Source organism: Grus americana, chromosome 16 (assembly GCF_028858705.1).
Source record: "Grus americana isolate bGruAme1 chromosome 16, bGruAme1.mat, whole genome shotgun sequence".
NCBI lineage: Eukaryota > Metazoa > Chordata > Aves > Gruiformes > Gruidae > Grus > Grus americana.
The window spans coordinates 10,692,659-10,714,275 of record NC_072867.1 but is presented as its reverse complement, the minus strand read 5'-3'; the positions used below and the strand labels follow the sequence as shown (position 1 = coordinate 10,714,275).

The 21,617-nt window shown below is 39.7% G+C and overlaps 1 protein-coding gene across 15 annotated transcripts in view; it reads left to right on the top strand.

The window, feature by feature from the left end:
• Window positions 1-152: 152 nt before the first annotated feature.
• The window catches only part of EP400 (E1A binding protein p400), a 50,221-nt gene continuing 28,756 nt past the window's right edge, over window positions 153-21,617 (top strand). For 9 of the 15 annotated variants that reach the window (XM_054844144.1, XM_054844143.1, XM_054844148.1 and 6 more), the window contains exons 1-18: window positions 153-283; window positions 2,343-3,696; window positions 5,888-5,998; window positions 9,907-9,994; window positions 10,418-10,525; window positions 11,226-11,590; window positions 11,842-12,144; window positions 12,887-13,072; window positions 14,483-14,623; window positions 14,732-14,810; window positions 15,090-15,142; window positions 16,399-16,456; window positions 17,109-17,198; window positions 18,407-18,514; window positions 19,277-19,470; window positions 19,663-19,840; window positions 20,506-20,642; window positions 21,002-21,171. In XM_054844144.1, coding sequence (XP_054700119.1) covers window positions 2,374-3,696; window positions 5,888-5,998; window positions 9,907-9,994; window positions 10,418-10,525; window positions 11,226-11,590; window positions 11,842-12,144; window positions 12,887-13,072; window positions 14,483-14,623; window positions 14,732-14,810; window positions 15,090-15,142; window positions 16,399-16,456; window positions 17,109-17,198; window positions 18,407-18,514; window positions 19,277-19,470; window positions 19,663-19,840; window positions 20,506-20,642; window positions 21,002-21,171 — 3,692 coding nt within the window. In that variant the 5' untranslated portion in view covers window positions 153-283; window positions 2,343-2,373. The remainder of the gene's footprint in view (window positions 284-2,342; window positions 3,697-5,887; window positions 5,999-9,906; window positions 9,995-10,417; window positions 10,526-11,225; window positions 11,591-11,841; window positions 12,145-12,886; window positions 13,073-14,482; window positions 14,624-14,731; window positions 14,811-15,089; window positions 15,143-16,398; window positions 16,457-17,108; window positions 17,199-18,406; window positions 18,515-19,276; window positions 19,471-19,662; window positions 19,841-20,505; window positions 20,643-21,001; window positions 21,172-21,617) is intronic. The other 6 variants (XM_054844146.1, XM_054844145.1, XM_054844141.1 and 3 more) reach the window with 3 other exon arrangements.

Here is a 21,617-nt window from a genome sequence, read left to right as displayed (position 1 = left end):
CGGCCCGGCCGCCTTCCTCTCTTTCCCCCCGCCCGAGGACAAACGCAGCCCGGGCCGCGGCGGCCCGCTCCGGCCGCGGGAGCCTGACACGCATGCGCTGGCGGCGGCGCAGGCGCAGAGCGCGCTCTGGGCGGCGGGGTGGCGGCGCAGGCGCGGGGAGCGGAGCGCCGTGCAGGAGGCGCGGTTTGTCTCCTGCCGGCGCTGGTAGCGGCTGCCGCTCCGGCCGCCCCCCGCCCCCGCTTCCTGTGAGGAGCGAATGGAAAGTCTGGCCCCGGCGCCCGCGGTAAGTGGGGCCCGCCGGGCTCGGGGGGCCGCGGGGGGCGCCCGGGTCTCGCTCCTCACCGCCTTCCCCCCCTCGCCGGCCCCGCAGGCCTCGGGCCCGAGGCCCGGCGGCACCAGTCCTGGCGGCGGGGGCGGCCGCGGAGTGAACGGGCCTTCCCCGCGTCGCCGCACGGCGCTGGGGCGAGGGGCGCCGGGGGGAGGCGGGCAGGGCCGGGCCCCGGCCTCGTCCCGCCGCGGGGGGGGGGGAAGCGGCAGCGGCGCTTCCCGGGGCTCTGTCCCTGCGGGGGGGGCGCCCGCGTGGGCCTCGGCGGGGGCAGCCCCGCGCGAACTTCAGGTGCCGGCCCGCGGCGGGGCTGGGCGGTCACCGTGGGCCCGGCCCGCCGTGCGGGCCCTTGGCATACTTCAGTTTCCGCACACAAAAGGCGATCCCTTCTCCCCGGGCAGGCAGAGGCCGGCGGCGGCAGCGCTAGTGACGCTTCCTTATCAGCGTGTAATTAATTGTTTTCACTTGGGCCGTAAATGTTAGCGAGGTATAGGTAATTAAAATAATAAGACCTTGTTAGTGGCGATAGGTGGTATCATTTGAATCTTAATTATTTGCTATCAGTGCTATGAAACAGTCACAATGCCACGAAGTATTGCAGTATTATTAAATCTTTTGGAAAAGGTGCCTGTAAGGAGCGGAATATTTTGTTCCCCCCCTTCCCTGTCTGCTTGAGGGATCTCCCTCAGATTTGAGCTCCTAGGAGCGGGAGAGACAGAACCTGTCCGGAACAACATGCGTTAGTCCCCGAGCAGACGACGCTCCGCGGTGCCTCGCTGCCCTGGGGGGTTCGGACGCCGGGCAGCCCCTTTCCTCTAGCATGAGTGTGACAGCGCTGCTCTGCTCCCTCTCCTGCTCGGGAAGCCGACTCTTTCCCGGGGGCAAGGAAGGGAATATCTCCATCCCCAGGGCTTGAGCAGATTGCTGCAGATAGCCCAGGACAGGGAAGCGGAAGAGTTGTGTTGTGTTTCCCTGCCTGAGCAGCAGCCGACGAGAAGGGCAGTCAGCCGGCCGCTGCGTCGCCTGCCTTTCCTGTAGTGCTGGTGTGCTGCTGCCTGTTGCCACTTAGAACCGGCTTAAGAGTTAGGAGCAAAGACGGATAGCTCTATGTGTGTTGGACCTGAAATACCAAAACCGAAACTGTTGTTCAAAATATGAGAGAGATTTGGAAAAAATAAAAATCGGGTTTCATTTTTGGTTTGCTGCTACTGCTGTGTGATACCCAGCACTGACTCTACCTGTCATGGAATTATGCATGTCAGTGGAATTACTTTTGTCAATGATGGAAATATAAAACCAGAACGTTTTTGGATTTTTGGAAAGCTTGGCTCAATAAACAGCATTTTAAATGAAATGCAGATTTGGATTAATTTTCATCCCTTTAAGGGGTTAGTGTTCTGAAGGAAAGAGAAGGCAGAGTTAAGTATCAGGTACAGTACTTTCCAAACATCTAGATGATTCGGTAGGGAGAGTTTTCATGACGTATTTTTTTCTTCAGTAGCTAGAACAATAAAGTTGAATAGTCTGTGTCCATTTTTATCATGTTTTTAGTTATTGTTGAAGAAACATAACGTACATTTTACGCAACTGCTGTCTTTTCGAGAGCATCATATTAAGTGTTAAAAGCACCAAAACACTGGGAATAATGAACACAAAAAAGAGTAGATACTTTTGATATTGGAGACTATTGATTCTTGAAGTTCCACAAAAAGGGAAAAAGTTTGGCTTTTTTAAAATTATTTGAAGTCATTCTAACTAGCTAAGAGTAACGTATCATTTGTAAAACTATTCAATAGCATTTTCTTAGCTAGAGAAACGTATGAGGGATTTAAGTGAGCTTTTGTGGTGATGAGGATTTCAGATAATTTGACTGCTGGTGTACAACATTTTAAGTAACTACAAAGACAGGATAACTGAGTTCTTACTATAAGGTAGTCTTTTGAATAGCAACTAAATAGTTTCAGTTACAGAAATATTTTTACCTTTCCTGAATTTCTGTTTTTGTGTATTTCTTTAGAGTATACTGTAGAAAACCTAGAACAGTGAGAATGCACCATGGTAATGGTCCTCAGAATGCCCAGCGCCAGCTCCAGAGGTCCAGGTCCTTCACGGGCAGTGAGGGAGAAGAGCAACAGGCAAATTTACCCCAGTCCCCTGCAGCTTCTTTTGCACCTTCTGCAAGTCCATCTGCACCCCAGTCCCCCAGCTACCAAATACAGCAATTTATAATGAGTCGAAGTCCAGTAGCTGGGCAGAATGTGAACATCACGCTGCAAAACGTCGGACCCGTGGCTTCAGGAAACCAGCAGATAACACTTACCCCCTTGCCAATTCCAAACCCAACATCACCGAGCTTTCAGTTCAGTCCTCAGCAGAGGCGGTTTGAGCATGGATCCCCATCGTACATTCAAGTTACATCACCGCTGCCTCAACAAGTTCAGTCTCAAAGCCCTACACAGCCTAACCCTGTGCCAGTGCAAACGTTACCGAACGTTCGGGCAGGCACTCCAGGCCCTGGCTTGGGTATGTGCAGCCAGAGCCCTACTAGAGGATTTGTAGATGCTAGTGTGCTTGTGAGACAAATCAGCTTGAGTCCTTCAAATGGTGGACACTTTGTGTATCAGGAAGGACCGGGAATTGCACAAATTGCTCAAGGGGCTGCAGCACAAGTACAGCTTCCATCTTCTGGGACACCTGCTACAGTAAGGGAACGTAGGCTTTCACAACCTCATTCGCAGTCTGGTGGCACCATCCATCATCTTGGTCCTCAAAGTCCTGTAGCTAGTGGAGCAAATATGCAATCTTTGACTAGCCCGGGCCATATTACGACGACCAGCTTGCCACCCCAAATCAGCAATATTATCCAAGGGCAACTTATGCAACAGCAGCAGCAAGTGCTTCAAGGACAGCAGCTGGGTAGACCCATTGGATACGATAGGACTTCTGGTGGATTGATAGCAGGAGTTGGAGGACCTAGTGCATTTGGAATGACATCACCACCTCCTCCCACAAGTCCTTCACGGGCTACTGTACCACAGGGGCTGTCGAGTCTTCCGCTTACTCCTACAGTTAATACGGCAGTGAAAAAACAACCCAAAAAATTGGAGGAGATTCCTCCTGCCAACCAAGAGACTGCTCAAATGAGAAAACAATGCTTGGATCATCACCATAAGCAGATGGAAATTCTTAAGGAAACTTTTAAGGAATGTTTGATTGAACTGTTTTTCCTGCAACATCTTCAAGGGAATATGATGGACTTTTTAGCTTTTAAGAAGAAACATTGTGTTCCGCTGCAAGCATACCTGAGGCAAAATGACTTGGATCTGGAGGAGGAAGAAGAGGAAGAACAATCTGAAGTCATCAACGATGAGGTAAGAAATCTGTTGGTTAACGTTTTGGAATAAAATCATAGATGAAGTTGTGGCACCTGGATTGTGAAATGTTAGAGAATGTGACAGTAGCTGAAAAATCATTTTTACTTGATGAAGTATGGCAATTTTTTTTTAACTAGTTGGTCTGAGAGACTGCAGTTCTGCTGGGTAGTGTGATTCGACAGGTCAGTTCGAGCATGCCTTTAGATGTATGTATTTAAAAGAAAAGAACAGAGAGCCGAAAGGAGCTTTCCCTGTTCTAGTTAGTACATAAGCCAACACACAAATAAAGATGGCATTGCTGTGGAAGCTGTTTTAAGCTATCAGAATGAGTATGGATAGGAATCACAGATTAAATTTCACTTATTAGACTTATACAAACCAAAAAAGAATAGGCAAAAAGTCTTACAAGAGGTTAACCTTTATTTGACTCATGTGACTTCTAACCATAGATGTTACTGGAGTTCAGAGTTGCTGTAACCAACAAAAAACCCTGAAGTAATCTAATTAGAGCGTGTGAATCATAATGTATGTGGGTCCATAGTAATGAATCGGGTTACTTAGGTTGTCTTAGAGCTCTGTGCGTGTATTGCTGTCTAAAGAATTAAACAAATAGCACTTACAGACTGGACATTAACAAGTTAACTTTGTTATTTACGCAAAGGTTTAAAATTACTCACTAACTTGAATTCACTGTTTATTAATGGCAAAGGACTTGAAATAAGCTTACCATGGACAGATGCTGTGCAACTTTTCCTGCACGTACCCGTTCGTGTAGCTCTTGACCTGCAGCACCCCATGGTGCTGAAGCAGTGCCTGTCTTGTGCAGAGCCTACATGACAAGTGGTTGCAGCAGGGTAGATAGAACTGATGCCACTACATCACTCGGAACTCACAAATACCTTTTAAAATTTGTAAAAATATGTGTGGGTATGTAGTTGCCAGTTTGTAAAGAACCAAACCAAACCTGTTATATAAAGAAACTCATATTGCTTTGAAATATCTGTTAGAAATGAGTGTCTTCAGTGAAAATTGATGACTCTTAGATGTGAATCATTAGTGATCAAATCTTCAGTTGGAATTTGTGGGAAATTTTAACAGTATATCAGCTGAAGTTTAATTTTTCATTTTTTTGTGGTCTAAACTTCTTGACTAGGAAAAATCTATTTCTGCTTGTGATAGTTATTGATAATTTTGAAGGAATCATTTTTTCCATATATAGAAACATAAGAGCTAGCCTGTTATTGTAATTTATTGATAATGGATGCTCAGTAATTTTTTTTTTTTCACTTGGTTTGTATTTTGTCACATTGTTTAGGTGTTCTTGTTGGGTTGTGTGTTTGTCAGCTGAAACATCAGGTATTTTTAACTACAGTATGCACATTTTGAGACATCTTTAGTGGGTCTAAATTGTATAGGTTCATTGAAGTCAGTAGTGCTACTACAATTTACAGCAGTTGAGGCTCTACCTCTCGGTCTTTCGGGTTTGGAGTTTGCTGTACTTCACTGCCTTCCTGTGATGGATTGTCTTTTGTTCGTGAAAGCCGCTTGTCTGTTTAACTGCTGGAGAATTTTGCAAAGTGGAGCAGCAAAAGTCTTTACGTGTTTTCAAATGATGAATCCTTTTGAAAGATTAAGACATCTTTTGAGTATGTTCTTTCTTTGTATTTTTTTGTCGTCTTCTCTTTTATTTCCCCCTCCCCCTTCTTTATCACTTCCTGCTAAAGCAACGCACTTCATCTCTTGCCTGGAAAGGTTGATCACTTTGGGAATTCAAGGGGAGAGCGAATGGTGGCTGTGCTCATTGCTTAAATAAATGTTGGAGCTCTCTTAAGTTCAAACTGTCTGTCATGCTAATTTGTTGTCCGTTAGGAGCAGCAATCATTAAATTAAAGACACACTTTTATGCTAACTGGATTTCAGAAAAGGTTTCCAGTGATGAGAAGTCACTGTAAATAGTCAAGGCTGGACTCTGTTCTGTTATTAAAAGTGAGACACAACTCTTCAAAAACGGCCTGCGCTCAAAGTGAGCCGTACTGATGGTTGTTTAGTTATAATCCCCTCTTCAGTGAGGTACCATCAGTACAAAATGAGTGTGTTGAACAGTTCAAAAAAAAAAAAAAGAAGAAAAACTTTTAAAAAGAAAATGATTCTCCCTTCTTTTTTTTTTTTCCCCAAATATTTCTCTCAGGTAAAGGTTGTGACAGGAAAGGATGGGCAGACTGGTACTCCTGTCGCTATAGCAACCCAGCTTCCTCCAAATGTTTCTGCTGCTTTTTCATCCCAGCAGCAACCATTTCAGGTACTTTTCAATGGTTCTAAAATGTAGTTTCATCCCAGATTTTTTTTCTTCATTCAGATTTGATATTTCTTAGATGAATTAGAATTTTCCCAAGAGCCCATCCCTTATCATCTAAACAAAACAAAACAACCCTTTGCGATCTTCAAATGCATCAGTATTGATGAAGCCTTGAGGAAGTTAAATCTTTGTCTCCAGGTTGCTGGCTTATTTCATTAACTTTCAGCTTGAATGTTTTCACTTTGGTTTGTTTGTCTTTTGTTTCCCTAATGCATTTGGTTCATTTGTGCATTCTGCATACTGATAATATGGATTCTTTTGTCTGTGGCATTGTAATTGTGGATTTCTTCTAAATTCTTTTCTTTTTTTCCTTATCTGTTAAAGGTTTTGAGTATGGCTACTGAAGGTTTTGGATTTGCCTCCCCTGAAATGTTTTAAACAACAATAATAACCCTCTGGCACTTTTTTTTTTTGGGCTAACTAACTGCTTTCCATTAGCTCTACCATAAATGTTGGGAAGAAGAAACGGAAGTGCTTATTTTTATTATATAAATCCTTTTTTACAATTTTTTTCCTTTTTTTTTTCTTTTTTTCCATGAGGGAATACTGAACAAAGTAAAGAAATAAATGTGATAATCAGTTAAAATTTCTGTGGATCAGTGATGATGCAACTTTTAAATTCAGGCTTGTATGGATTTATGCAGCTACCTTCAAATTGATGTTACCTAGATGTCATTGCTTATATACTCTGAGAAGTTATATACCCTAATTCCTCTGCAACTGAAATATTTACCTTTTAGCTCAATTATATATACTTGAATAGCAGGTGTTATGGAGTGAATTACTCTGCTGTGCCATGGAAGCTGTACAGTCTGCACTGCCTTCATCTGGGTTTTGGAAGACGGAGAGTTAAATGAAATGTAAAATGGGTTGTATGCCTGTGTATAACAAATGGGATGTTCACTGTGATATTTTACAAATGAGTTGCATAGTTAAGGGGCTTGCACTCAGAGCTCTTTATTATCGCCAGTACTGACATGTCTTGGAAGTCTCCTTAGGTAGTCAGGCTTCATCTAAGCTGTTTACAATATGTAATATTATATCAGGTTATTGATTATAGTGATCAGCGTTATCATTGAGCTATAGCTACAGCAGTGATGAAGTGATTTTGAAAGTATTATACCATTTCAGAGCTGTTTTGGAGAAACTAGCAGGTACATGCTAAAAACATACAAAACTCTCTGTGTAATTGTGATAATACCTTTTAGCACAAACTGTTAACAGAAAGTATCTTCGCTTTCCATCAGTCTTTCTCTTTGTAACAGTTTATAGAGAAATAATGTGTCCCGATCAGCATCATCTTTCAAATTTGAGTGTGTAAGTGCAGCACTCAGGATGATTATTGTGGGCATGCTGCATAATCATGACTTCCAGAGAACTACATTATTTTAATTAAAGTTAGGACAGTTTTAGTCTAATATTACTGGTATGTGACTACAATTTATAAAGACATAACATCTTTGCTCTTTGAAGCGTCTGGCCTAAATTACGTGGTGATAATACAAACAGCTGGAAAACACACTCTTAAGAAAATGCCAGTCAAAAATCCTAAAGTAGAGATGCAGCCTGAAACTGTGAGTATGCGATCATCCAGAGTAAGAGTGCAGGTGAAATAAATGGCATTTGAAGCAGGGTTTGGAGAACATACTTGATTAAACTGATGTACCAGAAAGCATTTGATGTAAATGGGACATAAGCTGAATTTGTTAATTAATTTAGTAGCATTGTACAAAATAAGTTTTTGTGACTTATTTTGAAAATTCTATAAATGCTGAAGTGTATGATGCTCACTGGCTGTTGGACTTGAAATATGCTGTCTGCCTTGTGAGAAGACAAACATTTGAAACCTTAATCCATATTGAGTGTGAGATGGCAGTGAGCCATGACAATTAGGAATGAATATGAGTCAGAGATTCTGAATACCAAAATTCACATCTTAAGGCTATAGCTGTATCACTAGAGTGGCCACAAATGCCCTCACGGCAGCAAAGAGATTAAATGTTGTTAATTCATAGCTATTGATAGAATCTGAGTGGCCTGAGATATATTCGGCTCAAAAGGGAGTGTTTGAAACCCAGTCGTTTTAGGTGATACCAGCTATGTTTATTAACACCATTCCATGAAACATTGAAAATGTAGGGTTGTGACGGCTACGGTTTATTTCAATATAGACCGGTGTTTACTTCCCTAGGCTTAATTTATATTGGTAGAACTTCTCTTAAAAATCAGAGAAGAAGAGAGCTGTGAATAAACTAGAAGATTCTTCTGGGAAATTGCCGTCTTTGCCATGTTGTCATAATAAATTTTCACATTTGCAAACCCTTAATGTACATTTATATTGCAGAGGCTCTTACTACTAGCAAATTATGCTTAGAGAATGTGAATGTTAAATTAGCTCATTTTCCAGGACATAGAGGCATACGTAAAGTCCATCTTTGTATTTTCTGATAGAATCTCTTTTTTTGTACCCTTATTTTTCTCATAATAAGTTTCATAGTAGAATATTGGGTATAGCATGGCTAAATATTGAGGAGAACTTAAAAATGTGACTTGGAAACTCACTGAAAAGAACTGGGCTTGCACAAACACCAGCAGACATTAATAAGTACTTACCAGTAGTGCTGAGCACCCGAAGAGCGGGGAAATCATCAAATACCCAAACTTTTTTGTTTCAATCATCCTGTATGTAAGTCTGCCATCTGAGTTTGATGCTGAGAGGATTATCTAGAATATATTCTCTGCCATCATCACCAATATTAATTGTAGTAATTTTAAAATAAAGTTTTCATGCATTGTGTAATCCTACTGAAGCTAAGCTCCAACTTGCTGAATCAACCCCCTGTGATTTCTTTTCCGTCTCAATATCCACAGTGCTCTTCCAGGCTTTTTAATTCATAGTTGTGTGATGTTTATCCTTAGACAAAATGTCTAGTAATTTCTGATGAGCTCTGATGTCACATTAGCCTTATAGCAATATTGTGTTTCTCCTCATTGAGTTTCTTCATGGTACTCATTTTGCCAGCTGTGCAAACAAGTACAAGTCTAGCATCTTGAAAACTGGAATTGGAACTTGTGTAACTTGGCTGAGATTCTTTTATTCCATCTTCTGAATCTTAGCAGTTTTTCCTGAAATATTTCAAGGCTAACTCTCATGGCACTCTACTCTGAGAGTGACAGTGGTGGAGACTCAAATAAGCTTAGACTGTCTTCTGGATGAGAGTTAATTTGTGTGTTACTGACGTTTCACACAGAGTGAAAAGGATTAGCTTTCAGAAATGTGTTGACTCTCATTTCTTACTTTTGTGTCTTGTTAGTTATGACACAGTTTATTCGTAAATTCTCTTTACTTATCAAATTTCCTTTCTAATTAATCCTGTAATGAAGTCACAATGTTTAATTTTTGTCATGACAGCTTTTCATTGCAGCTATATACTATATGAATACATAATTTTGACTTCATTACAGCATTGTGCAAATGATGAAGGGTAATACATTAATGAAAAATTCCATTCATAAAAAAAAGAAATAAAAAATATTGGACAAGTTTGTTTTTTACATATCCCATTTTCCTGGGTTTGGTATCACTTTAAAAAATGTAGATGTGTATTATATATAACCAACTTTATCAGTTTAGTTACTGGTTTAAAATTTAAACTCAATGAAGAGTATCAGTGCATCTGGACATCTGAAACTTCATAGCAGATATTGGATGAGTCTTGTTTTCTTTGTTGTACAACTGTTCTGAAGGCTTTGTTCTGTGCAGGTGTCTTTAGATCCATTTGTAAATAACTCACATAGTGTTAGACTATCTACAGATTGAACTTTTGTGATTTGTTTTCTTTTTCCAATAGCAAACGCATACAGGGACTCCAGTAACGGGAACTGTGAACACCATAGAAATCGAAGCTTTTAAGAGACAGCAGGCACTTGCACCAGCAGGTACGTTCCGCAGACAGAATTTCACTTTGGTTCTTTTTTTTTTTTTTCTCCAAACAGTTAATGGAGCCCACTGTTCTGTAACTCTTGGAATACAGTTTTGCCTCACCTTGGGAATTGCCAGATCCTTAGGACTATCTGTTGTGAATGGTGCTGTGTGAGGAGTGCACTCCACTCACAATATATAGGACTGGATTTGGCAGGCATGGAGACATTGTTAGGCTGATTGTTCTGGCTAAGAAGATTGGAGATGGCCAACTTGAAGTTAGAGGGACTCTGCCCTTGGAGCATGTTCTTCATAAATGCTACACATGTATAGTAGTCATAGCTTTCTGAGCTGATGTTGGAATCATGTGTAGTAGTTTGCTTTGTAAAATTGAACACATTCCATTATACCATGCCATAAATGGAATTTGAATATCACAGATTCGTCTAAGAGACCACGAATTGAAGTGGGCCGTCATGGGATGGTTTTTCAGCACCCGGGTGTGGCTTCAGGAGTTCCTCTTCAACAGCTAATGCCAACGGCACAAGGTACTGTGTCACCACATGCCAATTGCACATTAATTTAACAAGGAGATGTTAGTGATGGGACTAGAAACTTGGGCTTCCAGCCTTCCAAGATCCTAGTCCCACCATGCACTTCTCCATGTAAATTAATACTTGGTATGCAATGCCTGGTTTGTTTAAGGAGCTGAGTGACGGGCTCCAAAGGTGCATGTGGGCATGGAAATACGTCACAGGTGCTGATGCAAAATGGTTAATCAGAGAATTCTGGAACTGAGCCAATGATTTATGAAAAGGAAACCTCCTAATTTGCAACATCATGACAAATTTTTATTCATGAGTCATGCCAAGCTTTAGAATATGTGTTAGAGTGAATGTGTTAAGAACTAAATACTATTTAGACTCGATGCTGTTATTCTAGGTTAAATTCCATTAGCTCACCAGTCCTTTTTTTTTTAAGTATAAGACATTCAGAAGACATTTAATGACATCTTTTTTTATAGTTGCTGTGCTCCAAATTTTAGTTGCAGTCCTGTGCATGAAATACTTTGTTGTTTATTGTAATAGTGATTTATTTTGTGATTGTGATGTGGTATTTTCAAGTGATGGTGTCTTGTGGCAAAGTAAGTAACAAATTAGTCTATTTGCAATTGATTTCCTCTTTACATCAGTAAAGAGCATTGGACGTTTTAATTTCATCTGTGCTGTGTTTCCTCTTGCTTTGTAGGTGGAATGCCTCCCACTCCTCAAACTGTACAGCTGACAGGACAGAAACAGAGTCAACAACAGTATGACCCGTCTAAAGGCCCTCCTGTGCAGAACGCTGCAAGTCTGCACACACCTCCGCCGCAGCTGCCAGGGAGACTGCAACCTGCGAATGTCCCCATGACGTCTCTCCCCGCTGCACTGCAACCACAGATAGTGGAATCTCCAGCTCAGCCCCAGATTCAGGTGAAGATCCAGCCTCAAAGTGTGCCCCTGACTTCCGCTCCTCTTCCAGCACCACTTCAGCAGCAGGTGCCACCAGCAATCCATGTGCAAGGGCAGACACCAAACCAAGTGTCACAGCCACAGCCTACAATACAGCAACAGGTATGTGAACTTTATTGGGATGAAAATATGTTTGTTTCAATGCCCAGTAAAATCAAAGAACATTATATTCTTGAAAATATTTGAAATGTGTTAACATTTTTTAATTCCACTGGACACTTAAATCCTTTCTGTATAAAAATTCAGGTGTAAATTTTTTATTAAATTTAAGTCCGCGTTATGTTCTACTGTAGTGTAGACTAGGACAGTGTTGAATCCTAAACTCATCACTAACAAATGTGTTTCTTGGGCAGACTGTGACTCTGGCACGACCATCTGCAGATCCTGCTCAGACTTCTCAGCGTCTTACGGCAAATACGCTACCGCCTACCTCATCTGTTGCGCCAGCAACTATCTCAGGCACAACACCGCCTTCTACATATCCAGTACAAACAAACAGGACCTCTCCAGCAACCAACAAGTCCCTCTCTCCTATTGCATCAAAACCTCCAGGCTTAGCAGTAGCAGCAGCACCTAAAACACAAAGTCCAGCTCAGAACGCAGCAGTATTATCCCAGGATAACTCTCAAGACAAGCTTGCTGAGCAAGTAAAGCTGGTAAGATTTTTTGATTTTCCCCGAAACTCATGAACAGTTAACACACAAATAACAACATGAGCGATGTGTTTGAGTTATGAAAATGGGCTATTTTCAGAGGGAGTAGAGCATTTGTTTGTTTGTTTGTTTTCGTCTGCTTTACATACTGAGTTTGGCATTCAGAGAAGTTGAAAAGGTCTTCCTGGTCTTCATACTGTTGTTGCTTTCTTTCTATTATATTGATTCTATCTAGTCATTTGAGCTGAATGCAACGTTACTTATTTTTATAGCTAACTGGAGATGTTTTGCTTATTTAAAGGAGACATCATGGAGAACTTGTTTTTTCACAAAATAAAGCAGTATTAATAATGAAGATAAATATATCTTCTGTGGATAAATACATCTGCAATTTCAATTTATTTAAAAAAAAAAAAGATTATTTGATTGCAGTTTTCATCTGTCTTATAACTTGTTTTTTGTGCTGCCCAGTGAACCTGTTTCATCCTACTATTTAACAAAGTACCTCTTGTAATACAGACTGACGTACTGTGATTCTCTTTATGCATAAGCTGAATTTAGTCCAGTAATTTTTTCATTGATGCAGTGTTCAGACTTGATTTTTGTAACACATGTGGCATGCTGTTACTCCATTTTCTGCTGTCAATTGTTTTGATAGAGTGGGAGCAATTGTTATTTTTCTATTTGGCTCCTGTTTTACTTGCATTCCACAGCTTCATTGTAACTACATGTACTTCTTTTTAAGGAAAATCAAATCCATCAGCGAATAGCGGAACTGAGAAAGGAAGGTTTATGGTCCCTGAGGCGACTGCCTAAACTCCAAGAGGCTCCAAGACCAAAATCTCACTGGGATTATTTGCTGGAAGAAATGCAGTGGATGGCAACTGATTTTGCCCAAGAGAGAAGGTGGAAGATGGCAACTGCTAAGAAGGTACTTGAAAAACATTTTTTGACTCAGAACAATTGATCTTGGCATCACTCAGCTTGGTAGCAAAGCTATTTAAATGTTCTTTTTCTACAGATAGAAGTAATGGGAGTATAAGGTACTGATTTTTAACTTAAATGAGAAGCCATGTTGTCAGCTTTGGGTACTCTAGCATTTGAAACAGACTAGGTAATTGTATTGATTGTGGATGCAAATAATAGTTTTGGGTTTTGTTCCTCTGGAAATCAAAGTTTGTTTAGGGGACCCAGTCAGTATGTTGACTGTGTCATAATTACAAAGTGCGGCTATCATGCCTGTCTCACAAATCAGTTATTCCCTCTCAGTGAAGAGTAAATACAGAATTTTGTAAATAACTTCCATTGGGTGTGGTGGTCTGTCTAATTCTTCTTTCTTAATCTCAGAAAAAGATGAAGGAGAAGCCATGGAGTTCTAAGAACAGCAGTGGAAACATGGTAGAGAACTATTTCTGTAGAGGAAGAGAGCAGCACAGTGGAAACAATTAAGTCAGTGATGGAAGGAAAATTGGGGTAGTGTGAGATGAAATATGTAAAATCCATTTATTTACAATAAGCAAGAGTTTTCTATGGATTCTAGCAATGTTGCATCTTCTTTTGATACAATTATGACCAGTTTGGGGTAATAGAGAGAGCAACTGAAGGTCATTAGTTTAAATTGCCATGTTGTTTTGTATTCTATATTCTGAAATGATGGAAACTCAGAACTCTCTTCCTTATAAGCAAAGTCTTGAAATAGGTGTATCATCTTGTGAAATGAAGATCTGCATTTTGAATATAATTTAAACGTGGATTTGAAGCACTTACACTGTTTGTGGCCAATGATAGGTTTTTAGGAATAGGAGAAACAGGAAGGGCAAATATGAAATGATCCTTCCCCTGGCAGTATGCATCAAACTTCTGGAAGTCAATGTTTTAGCAACCTCCTGAGCTAAAGGTTGCAATCAAGTCAGTCTTTAGTAGCCGTTGACTGATCTTTCACTCATGTACGTACACGCTTTTTGAACTCATTTTATCTTTGGTCTCTGACATTTTGTGGTGTGATTTCTGTGACTTCATTCATATGTGCTGTCTGAAAAAAAGTTTTCTGTCTTTGCTGCTCATGTCAGTAGATTTTTTCCTAAGTTTTGTGTTGAGACAGAGTAGTGATTGAAGAGTTTCCTACTTGATTGCTTAGTTATAGTTCTTGTATTTTCTTTTTTCCTTTGAGTTTCATGTCTGTTGTTTTACTGGCATGGTAAGAATTAGAAATATTGGAGGCAGGTGCTACGTGTGTAAAGCTATGGTCAACATCTGGCTGCTGATAACCACTATAATCTTAAGAAACACAGTGATGTGTCTTTTGAGGTAACCTAATTCAGTATCTCTCATGATATTTTAGATGGTAAGAACTGTGGCTCGTTACCATGAAGAAAAGAAACTTAATGAAGAGCGAGCTAAAAGGGAAGAACAAAACAAATTAAGGCGAATTGCTGCATCAATTGCTAGAGAAATAGAATACTTCTGGTCTAACATCGAACAGGTAAAATACTGACTTATTGACACTTGTGCCAGTCATACTGGTTTTTTTAATCTTCAGTAATTTATTTGTAACATTTAAGTGCTTTATTAGACTTGATTTACATTTCAGGTTGTTGAAATAAAACTGCAAATTGAATTTCAAGAGAAAAGGAAAAAAGCTTTGAATTTAAAGAGAATTTCAAGGAAAGGTAATTGTATTCCATTTTGTAAGAAATCCAGTATAAATTCTGATGCTATTGTTTTACATAATTTCACTCAGTGGGGTTTAATCTTGTTGGTGATAGAATTGTGAGATGTTAATAATAGGTTGTGAACAGACCTGAACTATGAGTTACAGAGTTTTTTATGATTTGTGCTAGATTTGGTAATATTTCTTGTGTTTTATGTTGAATGTATTTAAAAGTTCAGGTAAGGAACATAAAATTGCTAAGTGACTAATGCATACATGAAGTATAATAATTTTCCAGGTAAGGCTACAAAACCTGCAGAAGACTTTTTATTGGAAAAAGAAAGTGAAATGGTAAGTCTTTCTGTTTCTTGAAAAACCCATCAAATTAGTTTAAATATGACTATCTGTGTGAAAAAGTTTTCATAAACATGAAATGTTTTCCTTAAATACATGGTGATGATAAGCAGATTTCTGTGTAGTTACTGACATTTAAACATATTTTGCCCAATATTGGACACTTTTAAGATTTGACTGGACAGGGTGCTGGGCCATCTTGTCTAGACAGTGCTTTTGTCTAAATGGAGCTTTTGCCAAGAAAGGTTGGACCAGATGATCCTTGATGTCCATTGCAACCTGGGATTCTATGATTGTATTGATTGTCATAAGCACAAATATCATTTTTTCTGATTACGTTTTTTTTAAGGAAGTGAATTGTGGTTGATACGCATATTTTAAAGGAAGAATTCATACTTACTCAATGGCTTTGAATCAGTCCTTCTAAGATCACAAGACCAAAAAAATGTACAAATTAATGGCCAGACTTTGTTTTGGTAGGAGTTTCACGTACTGTAACCAGGGCTAAACTTTGTGGGGCATGAAAGCATGTTTTCAGCTGCTCAGCTGTGATTTGTCTGCTGAAAGATGTAGGTGTATGTTACAGAATGGATCAAACTGAATGAAACTAAAATACCTTTTGCCCTAGACAAAATGTGTGCTAGGACTCCTCGGCCACATGTGTGCAATTGGAAGAAAATGGGCGAGGGATTGTTCTGAGGCCCTGAGCCATCTGGCATGGCACAGCTGATGCCCGCTTGCTGAAATGCTCCCCTTTCACCAAGCAGAATGCCTGCATCTGAATTTCCTGTTAGGAACAAGCTTTAGCATGTGCTATCAGCCAAACTGTGGCCTGGCACTGTCTGCGAGTGTTAATTTGCACAGCCTAAACCATGCTACAGAGTATGCTGGCCAGCTGTGCCATATCCCTTTTTTGTTGACTAGTGAAAATGTAGTCCTTCATTCCAGCCTGGGTGAAAGTTTTGTGCCTCAATAATATTTTTAAGGGAAAGACTGTACTGTGGCTCTGTGCCACAGCTGGACCTGAGCAATTTGAACCGCAAACACTTGAAGTGGCTGATGGCAGCTGCCTTCAGTGCAGAAGCGGAGTATCTGGTTTTGAGTGACCAAGAAAGTGCTAATAAATGTTAAATGTCTATTAGCAAATGCTGTTGTGATTGCAAAGCGCTTGTTGCTTTTTTTTAAAAAGCAAATACAAAAACTCCCTAACTTTGTTTTCTATGATTTTACATATTTTAATTATTTAATGCTAGGGTTCTTCATCATCTGGAAGGAAAAGAAAGGCAAGCACATCTTTGACTGATGAGGAAGGTAAGTCATTTTTCAAAATGACCCTGAAATCACAGGTTTTCAGTCTGTTACTGCATGGATGCAGTGCTTTTCACAAACCAAATACCAACCGTTATCCATTTCCTGGAGAGATCAGATAGTCAGTTAGATAGTAAATTCTCCTTAAAAGAGCTTCAGTGAAAATTTGAAATTAAAATTTTCCCTAAAAACACACTGCCATCATTCTGGTGGATTTTAATTCTTTCTGTCCTCATTCCTTTGTTTCTCAAACCTTACTAGTGGTCTTAAACTTCTTTTGAGTATTTCAGACTCAATAACCCGTCTACTTTAGTTCCTTTCTTGTGATGACATCTGTGTCATGTTTCTGACAAAGAACATCCTCAGTTTAAAGCCAGAGAATAAATCTGTCTCTGGTGACCATTGGCAACCAACACTGAAGAGTTCAAGACTGCCTTTTGTCCTGCGGCAGAAGTGCTTCTCTCCTTTTCATGTGTCTTTTAAGTTCTATGTGTAGTTGCTCTCAGATTTTCTTGTTTTCCATGCATCTCTCATTCTTTTTCAATCCTGCTAACTTAGAATATTCCATGTTAGTACACTTCAGAGGCATATAATTACAAACTCCTGAAATACCGTGTAATTTGAATACCAAGGTTAGCACTTGTTATTATTTTAGTTGAAGATGAAGAAGAAACAATTGAAGAACAAGAAGCTAAAGAAGGAAACATAAACCATCAAACTGAATTGTCTAATCTAGCCAAAGAAGGTAGGCATGTAGCTTGATTCCTCTCTGGGGTGGGCTCTGAAACAACAGGGGAAAACATGCAGCGGTTATTGTATTTGTAAACAGGGTTATAGATGAGAAATTGAACGCATTCAGATGTTCAGTCATACCTAATCTGTATTTATTTTTTTCTGTTTGGAAAGTTGTAGCGGTTAGTTTATGGCATGATGATGGACATCTGTACTTTATAAAGCAGTCTGTATACTTAAGTAGTTATTACACAAGTATTTCTCTACTGAAGCACTGCATTTCTTTAAGACCTCACACCAAAAGGCTCTCAACCTAAGTTCTAAGAATGCATGATAAATACTTAAACCCAGAAGTCTATCAGATTGAACATGAACATTTTATCATCAACTGTCTTGAGTATCTCAGAAGGGTTTTGTGACCCACCTGATAAGCCTGAAAGGGCCCTGAAGTGCTGATCTTGGGGGGTATAAATACTTGAAGATAAGGGGCTTTTAGGGACAATGCTCTGGCTAGCAGCTTTCTTTCATTAACAACATAACAATAACTGCTCTGCTGAGCTTGATGTATACAGAGTATCCCATAGGGATCACTTCACTTATCATGGTAAAAACCTTGCTGATTTTTAGAGGCAAGCTTTCCATTAAGCTAAACTCGCCTGGCAATTAATATGCAGTTACCAAATCCGTTTGTTTGATCTGTTTGGCAGCTTAGTGGCTGCAGCCAGCTGGCCAGTTGGAGGGATTATAACTCTTGGCCAGTCAGCCAAGTTCCTAATGAAGATATTTCCTGATTGATTGGCCACCACCAGCATGCACATTCCTACTTCAACAGATCAGACAAGGGATCATGGAGACACTGTTTAGTGGGGTTGAGGTAGTTTTGAAACTTTGAAGTCTTGAATTGTCTTTCAGCCACTTGGCTGGATTTGATGCCCCTACCTCCCGAACCAGTGGTTTACTGTCACTTTGTATGGTGGGTTTGTAATATAGTACAAAGCAAGCTGGGTGAGCAAACTGCTTGGTGTAATGCCAAGTGTTCTCTGTAATCAAGGTCATTAAATAAATATTGCCATCATCCACCTAATAATTACATCTTCAATTAACTTCTGATTAGAGAACTGGCTTTCTACGATTGTGAAGAATGTAATGAGATTAAAAACAATGGTGTTGATTGTTGCAAGTTTTGATCTTTCTAAACGTACATCCTTTAATGACCTTCAGCTGAATTGCCTCTGGAAGATTTACTAAAGATGTATGAAGGTGCCTTTGCAGAAAATTTTCACTGGCCCCAGCCGAAGCCTGACAGTGAAGATGATAGCAGTGAGGAAGGTAAATTACTTTTTGTTTAGAAGTTGTGTTGACTTACAAGGTGAAATAATTTTATTTGTTCTTCAGGTCTCTGTTAAAAGACATTTTATACTAGGGGAAAACAAATATTGAATGAATCACATTTAAAATGTTTTTTATTTTTTAAGTGAAGGAGAATGTTATATACCAGAATGAATGGAAAGTACAGTGGCTTTCTTGCTAAGCATTTGAAATGTTCATTAGAAAAATTTGATTTATTCCTGTTATTACTAAATATTTTGGACAATGGTCTGTGAAGAATTTCTTCCTTTTTTTTTCATTTCTCAGTTTATGAAAAGAGGGTAGTGATTTCCTATCTTAAAGTCAAGAATGTGTGAAATTCTCAGGAACAATAGTGAGCCATAGAAGAGCCTCTCTGTACTGAATTAAACAGCACACTTCATAGCTAGCTATTATTACACAGTTGCCATCTATTCTGTAGTGAAGTGATGATAGAATTACATACTTGAGGATAGGTTTTAGGTAGTATGAGAGGACCTCCCTCGAAGTTGCGAAAAGCTAATGGTCGTGCTAGCCTAGCTAGTGTGAACATCCAGAACATGTATGGGATCCGGAGCTTAGACTGGTTTCATTTTAGCTTGACTAGGTTGAAAATCATAGAATTGTTTTTTTTAAAAGTTAGCCGTGTCCTTTTAGACCCTTGTCTAAATTCAAGCCATCTCAATTCCTTCATGTAACTGATAAGTTTATTTTAAATGCCAATGTAATTTTTCTCTCTCATAGAAATGGAAGACCATATCTCTGATAGGGAAAGTGCTCAGAAAGAAGTTGTCCTCATAGACTCCCTTCTCAGCATCGATCAGTACAAGGGTATAGACAGATCAAGCCCGCCAAAGAAGCATATGCGAGACATAGCAGAAGTTGCTGCAGCAGCAGAAATGCTGTTACCTAAAGGCAGCTCTAGGATAACAACAGCGGTAAGAGTCCCTATTTTCTGCTACTGTGTGTACTTACTTTTACATAAAGAATGCTTTTTTTCGTTATTTCACAGATTTTAGCAACGATTTACAATAAATATTTCCTAGTTATTGAACTACAGAATGGTTATGCTTTATGTCATGCTCTGTGAATTTAGCTCAGGAAAAAGTATTAAATCATTCACATTACAGGTGAAATACAATACTCCATCGCTACTGTATGGGCCTCTCAGAGAATATCAAAAGATTGGGCTTGATTGGCTAGCAAAGCTGTACAGGAAGAATCTCAATGGCATTCTGGCAGATGAGGCTGGGCTTGGAAAAACCGTACAAATTATCGCCTTTTTTGCCCACTTGGCTTGTAATGAAGGTAAGGTCATTTGCATAACAATTTTAGACAGGTGCTCAGCCAGCATTATCTTCCTAAATTGTAGCTTTGGATCACAGTTTTTCTGGTGAACTGTATCAGACTTTAGTTAATGCACAGAGTAAGATTATGTCAGAAAAACTTTGTTAGATTGTGTGACATAGGGGTGCGGCCTTATCAAGTACACTCTTCGATCAATCTGCTGTTACCTTCTAGGTGATAAGATTCTTCTGAAGCCTAGTTTATTAGTATAAAAAAGCCTTACAAATTGTTTAATGACCAGATGGCCACAGATAGTTAAATTCAACTAGTAAATATGAACAGTTGGTCAAGTGTGTCTTGTATATCATCTCAGATAATACTAACAGTCGTGTTGTACTCAGGATGGTTTAAGAATATAAGCGAGGCAAAGCTTCTTGTGGAGGTAGTATCTCGTATTCAAGCAGTTGATGTAGTTGAGGGAAAAATAGATGTTAGGTGCACAGTGGGTACTGGAGGTCTGAAAACTAATAAAGAATAGATTAGTCATTAAGATACCTCTGTTTGGTGTTATTTGATCTCGCTTTTAATGATGAATTTAGTGCACTGTACTTAAAAAATCAGGGGAGAATATAAGGCATGTGAATTGTCTCTTTCTACTGCTAACTCCTATGTTTCCACTTCGCTAGGTAATTGGGGCCCTCACCTTGTTGTAGTACGGAGCTGTAATATACTGAAATGGGAGCTGGAATTGAAACGCTGGTGTCCAGGGTTGAAAATACTTCTCTACTTTGGCAGCCAAAGGGAACTTAGGGCAAAAAGACAGGTACTGTATTTTGCAGCTCTTACGCTGTTGCAAGACTCTTCCTTTAACCTGCATTTATCTGTATGTTCCTTACATCCTGATGGGATATGAGAAGTTTTTAACACTACAAGTGGGTTTACAAAGAGATTCACATCTGACGGTTCTAGATTTTCAAAGGCAGTTTTGGAACTCCTTGGTATTGAGCGATACATGCAATACTTAACCTGCTTTCTGAACTGACTATAATTCAAAGGCCAAGACTGTCTTTTAGAATGCTTTCGGTCATAACATCTTTCTGTTCTTAGTGAAGAAATAGCTGGTTGTAAGATACCTCAGAGTTAAGGCATAACTTTTCTGTATCATCCTCTCCTTTTCTGTAGGAATGGACAGAACCCAACAGCTTCAATGTGTGTATCACTTCCTACAAACAGCTGTTCAAAGGCCACCCAGCATTTATGAAAATGCGTTGGAAATACTTAATAGTAGATGAGATGCAACAAATAAAGAACATGACTGAGAAACACTGGGAGGCACTTTTCAGTCTCCGCAGGTATGGAGCAGAGGACTGTTTTCCTGCTGGCAGTGGGTTTTTCTCTCTTTGTGTCACACAGTTCTCAACAGAAACCAGATTTGGTCTGCCCATACTCCTGCTCAGTATGCACCTACAGAGATGCCTGTAGCTGAAACAATCAGGATTCATGCTCAGGATCTTTTTGTTGCCTCTATTTTAACACTGTAATTCTTCTTTACTGATACTCTGTGCTCCCAAACAGATCTCCTTGTACGTTCTGATACTTTGCAGTGAGGAAGCTAGTTTGGTGGTTTCTTCAAGATTAAAAAGATAATTTATCCTAGATTTAATTTTATTAGCACTATTTCTTCTGAGTATCTGACAAACCTAAAGCTGCAGTAAACAGCATTTGAATATTGGTGTCCTTTTCATAATGATGCTAGCTAAATGCTGTATCAGTTAAAAATCTTCTTTTATTATTCACA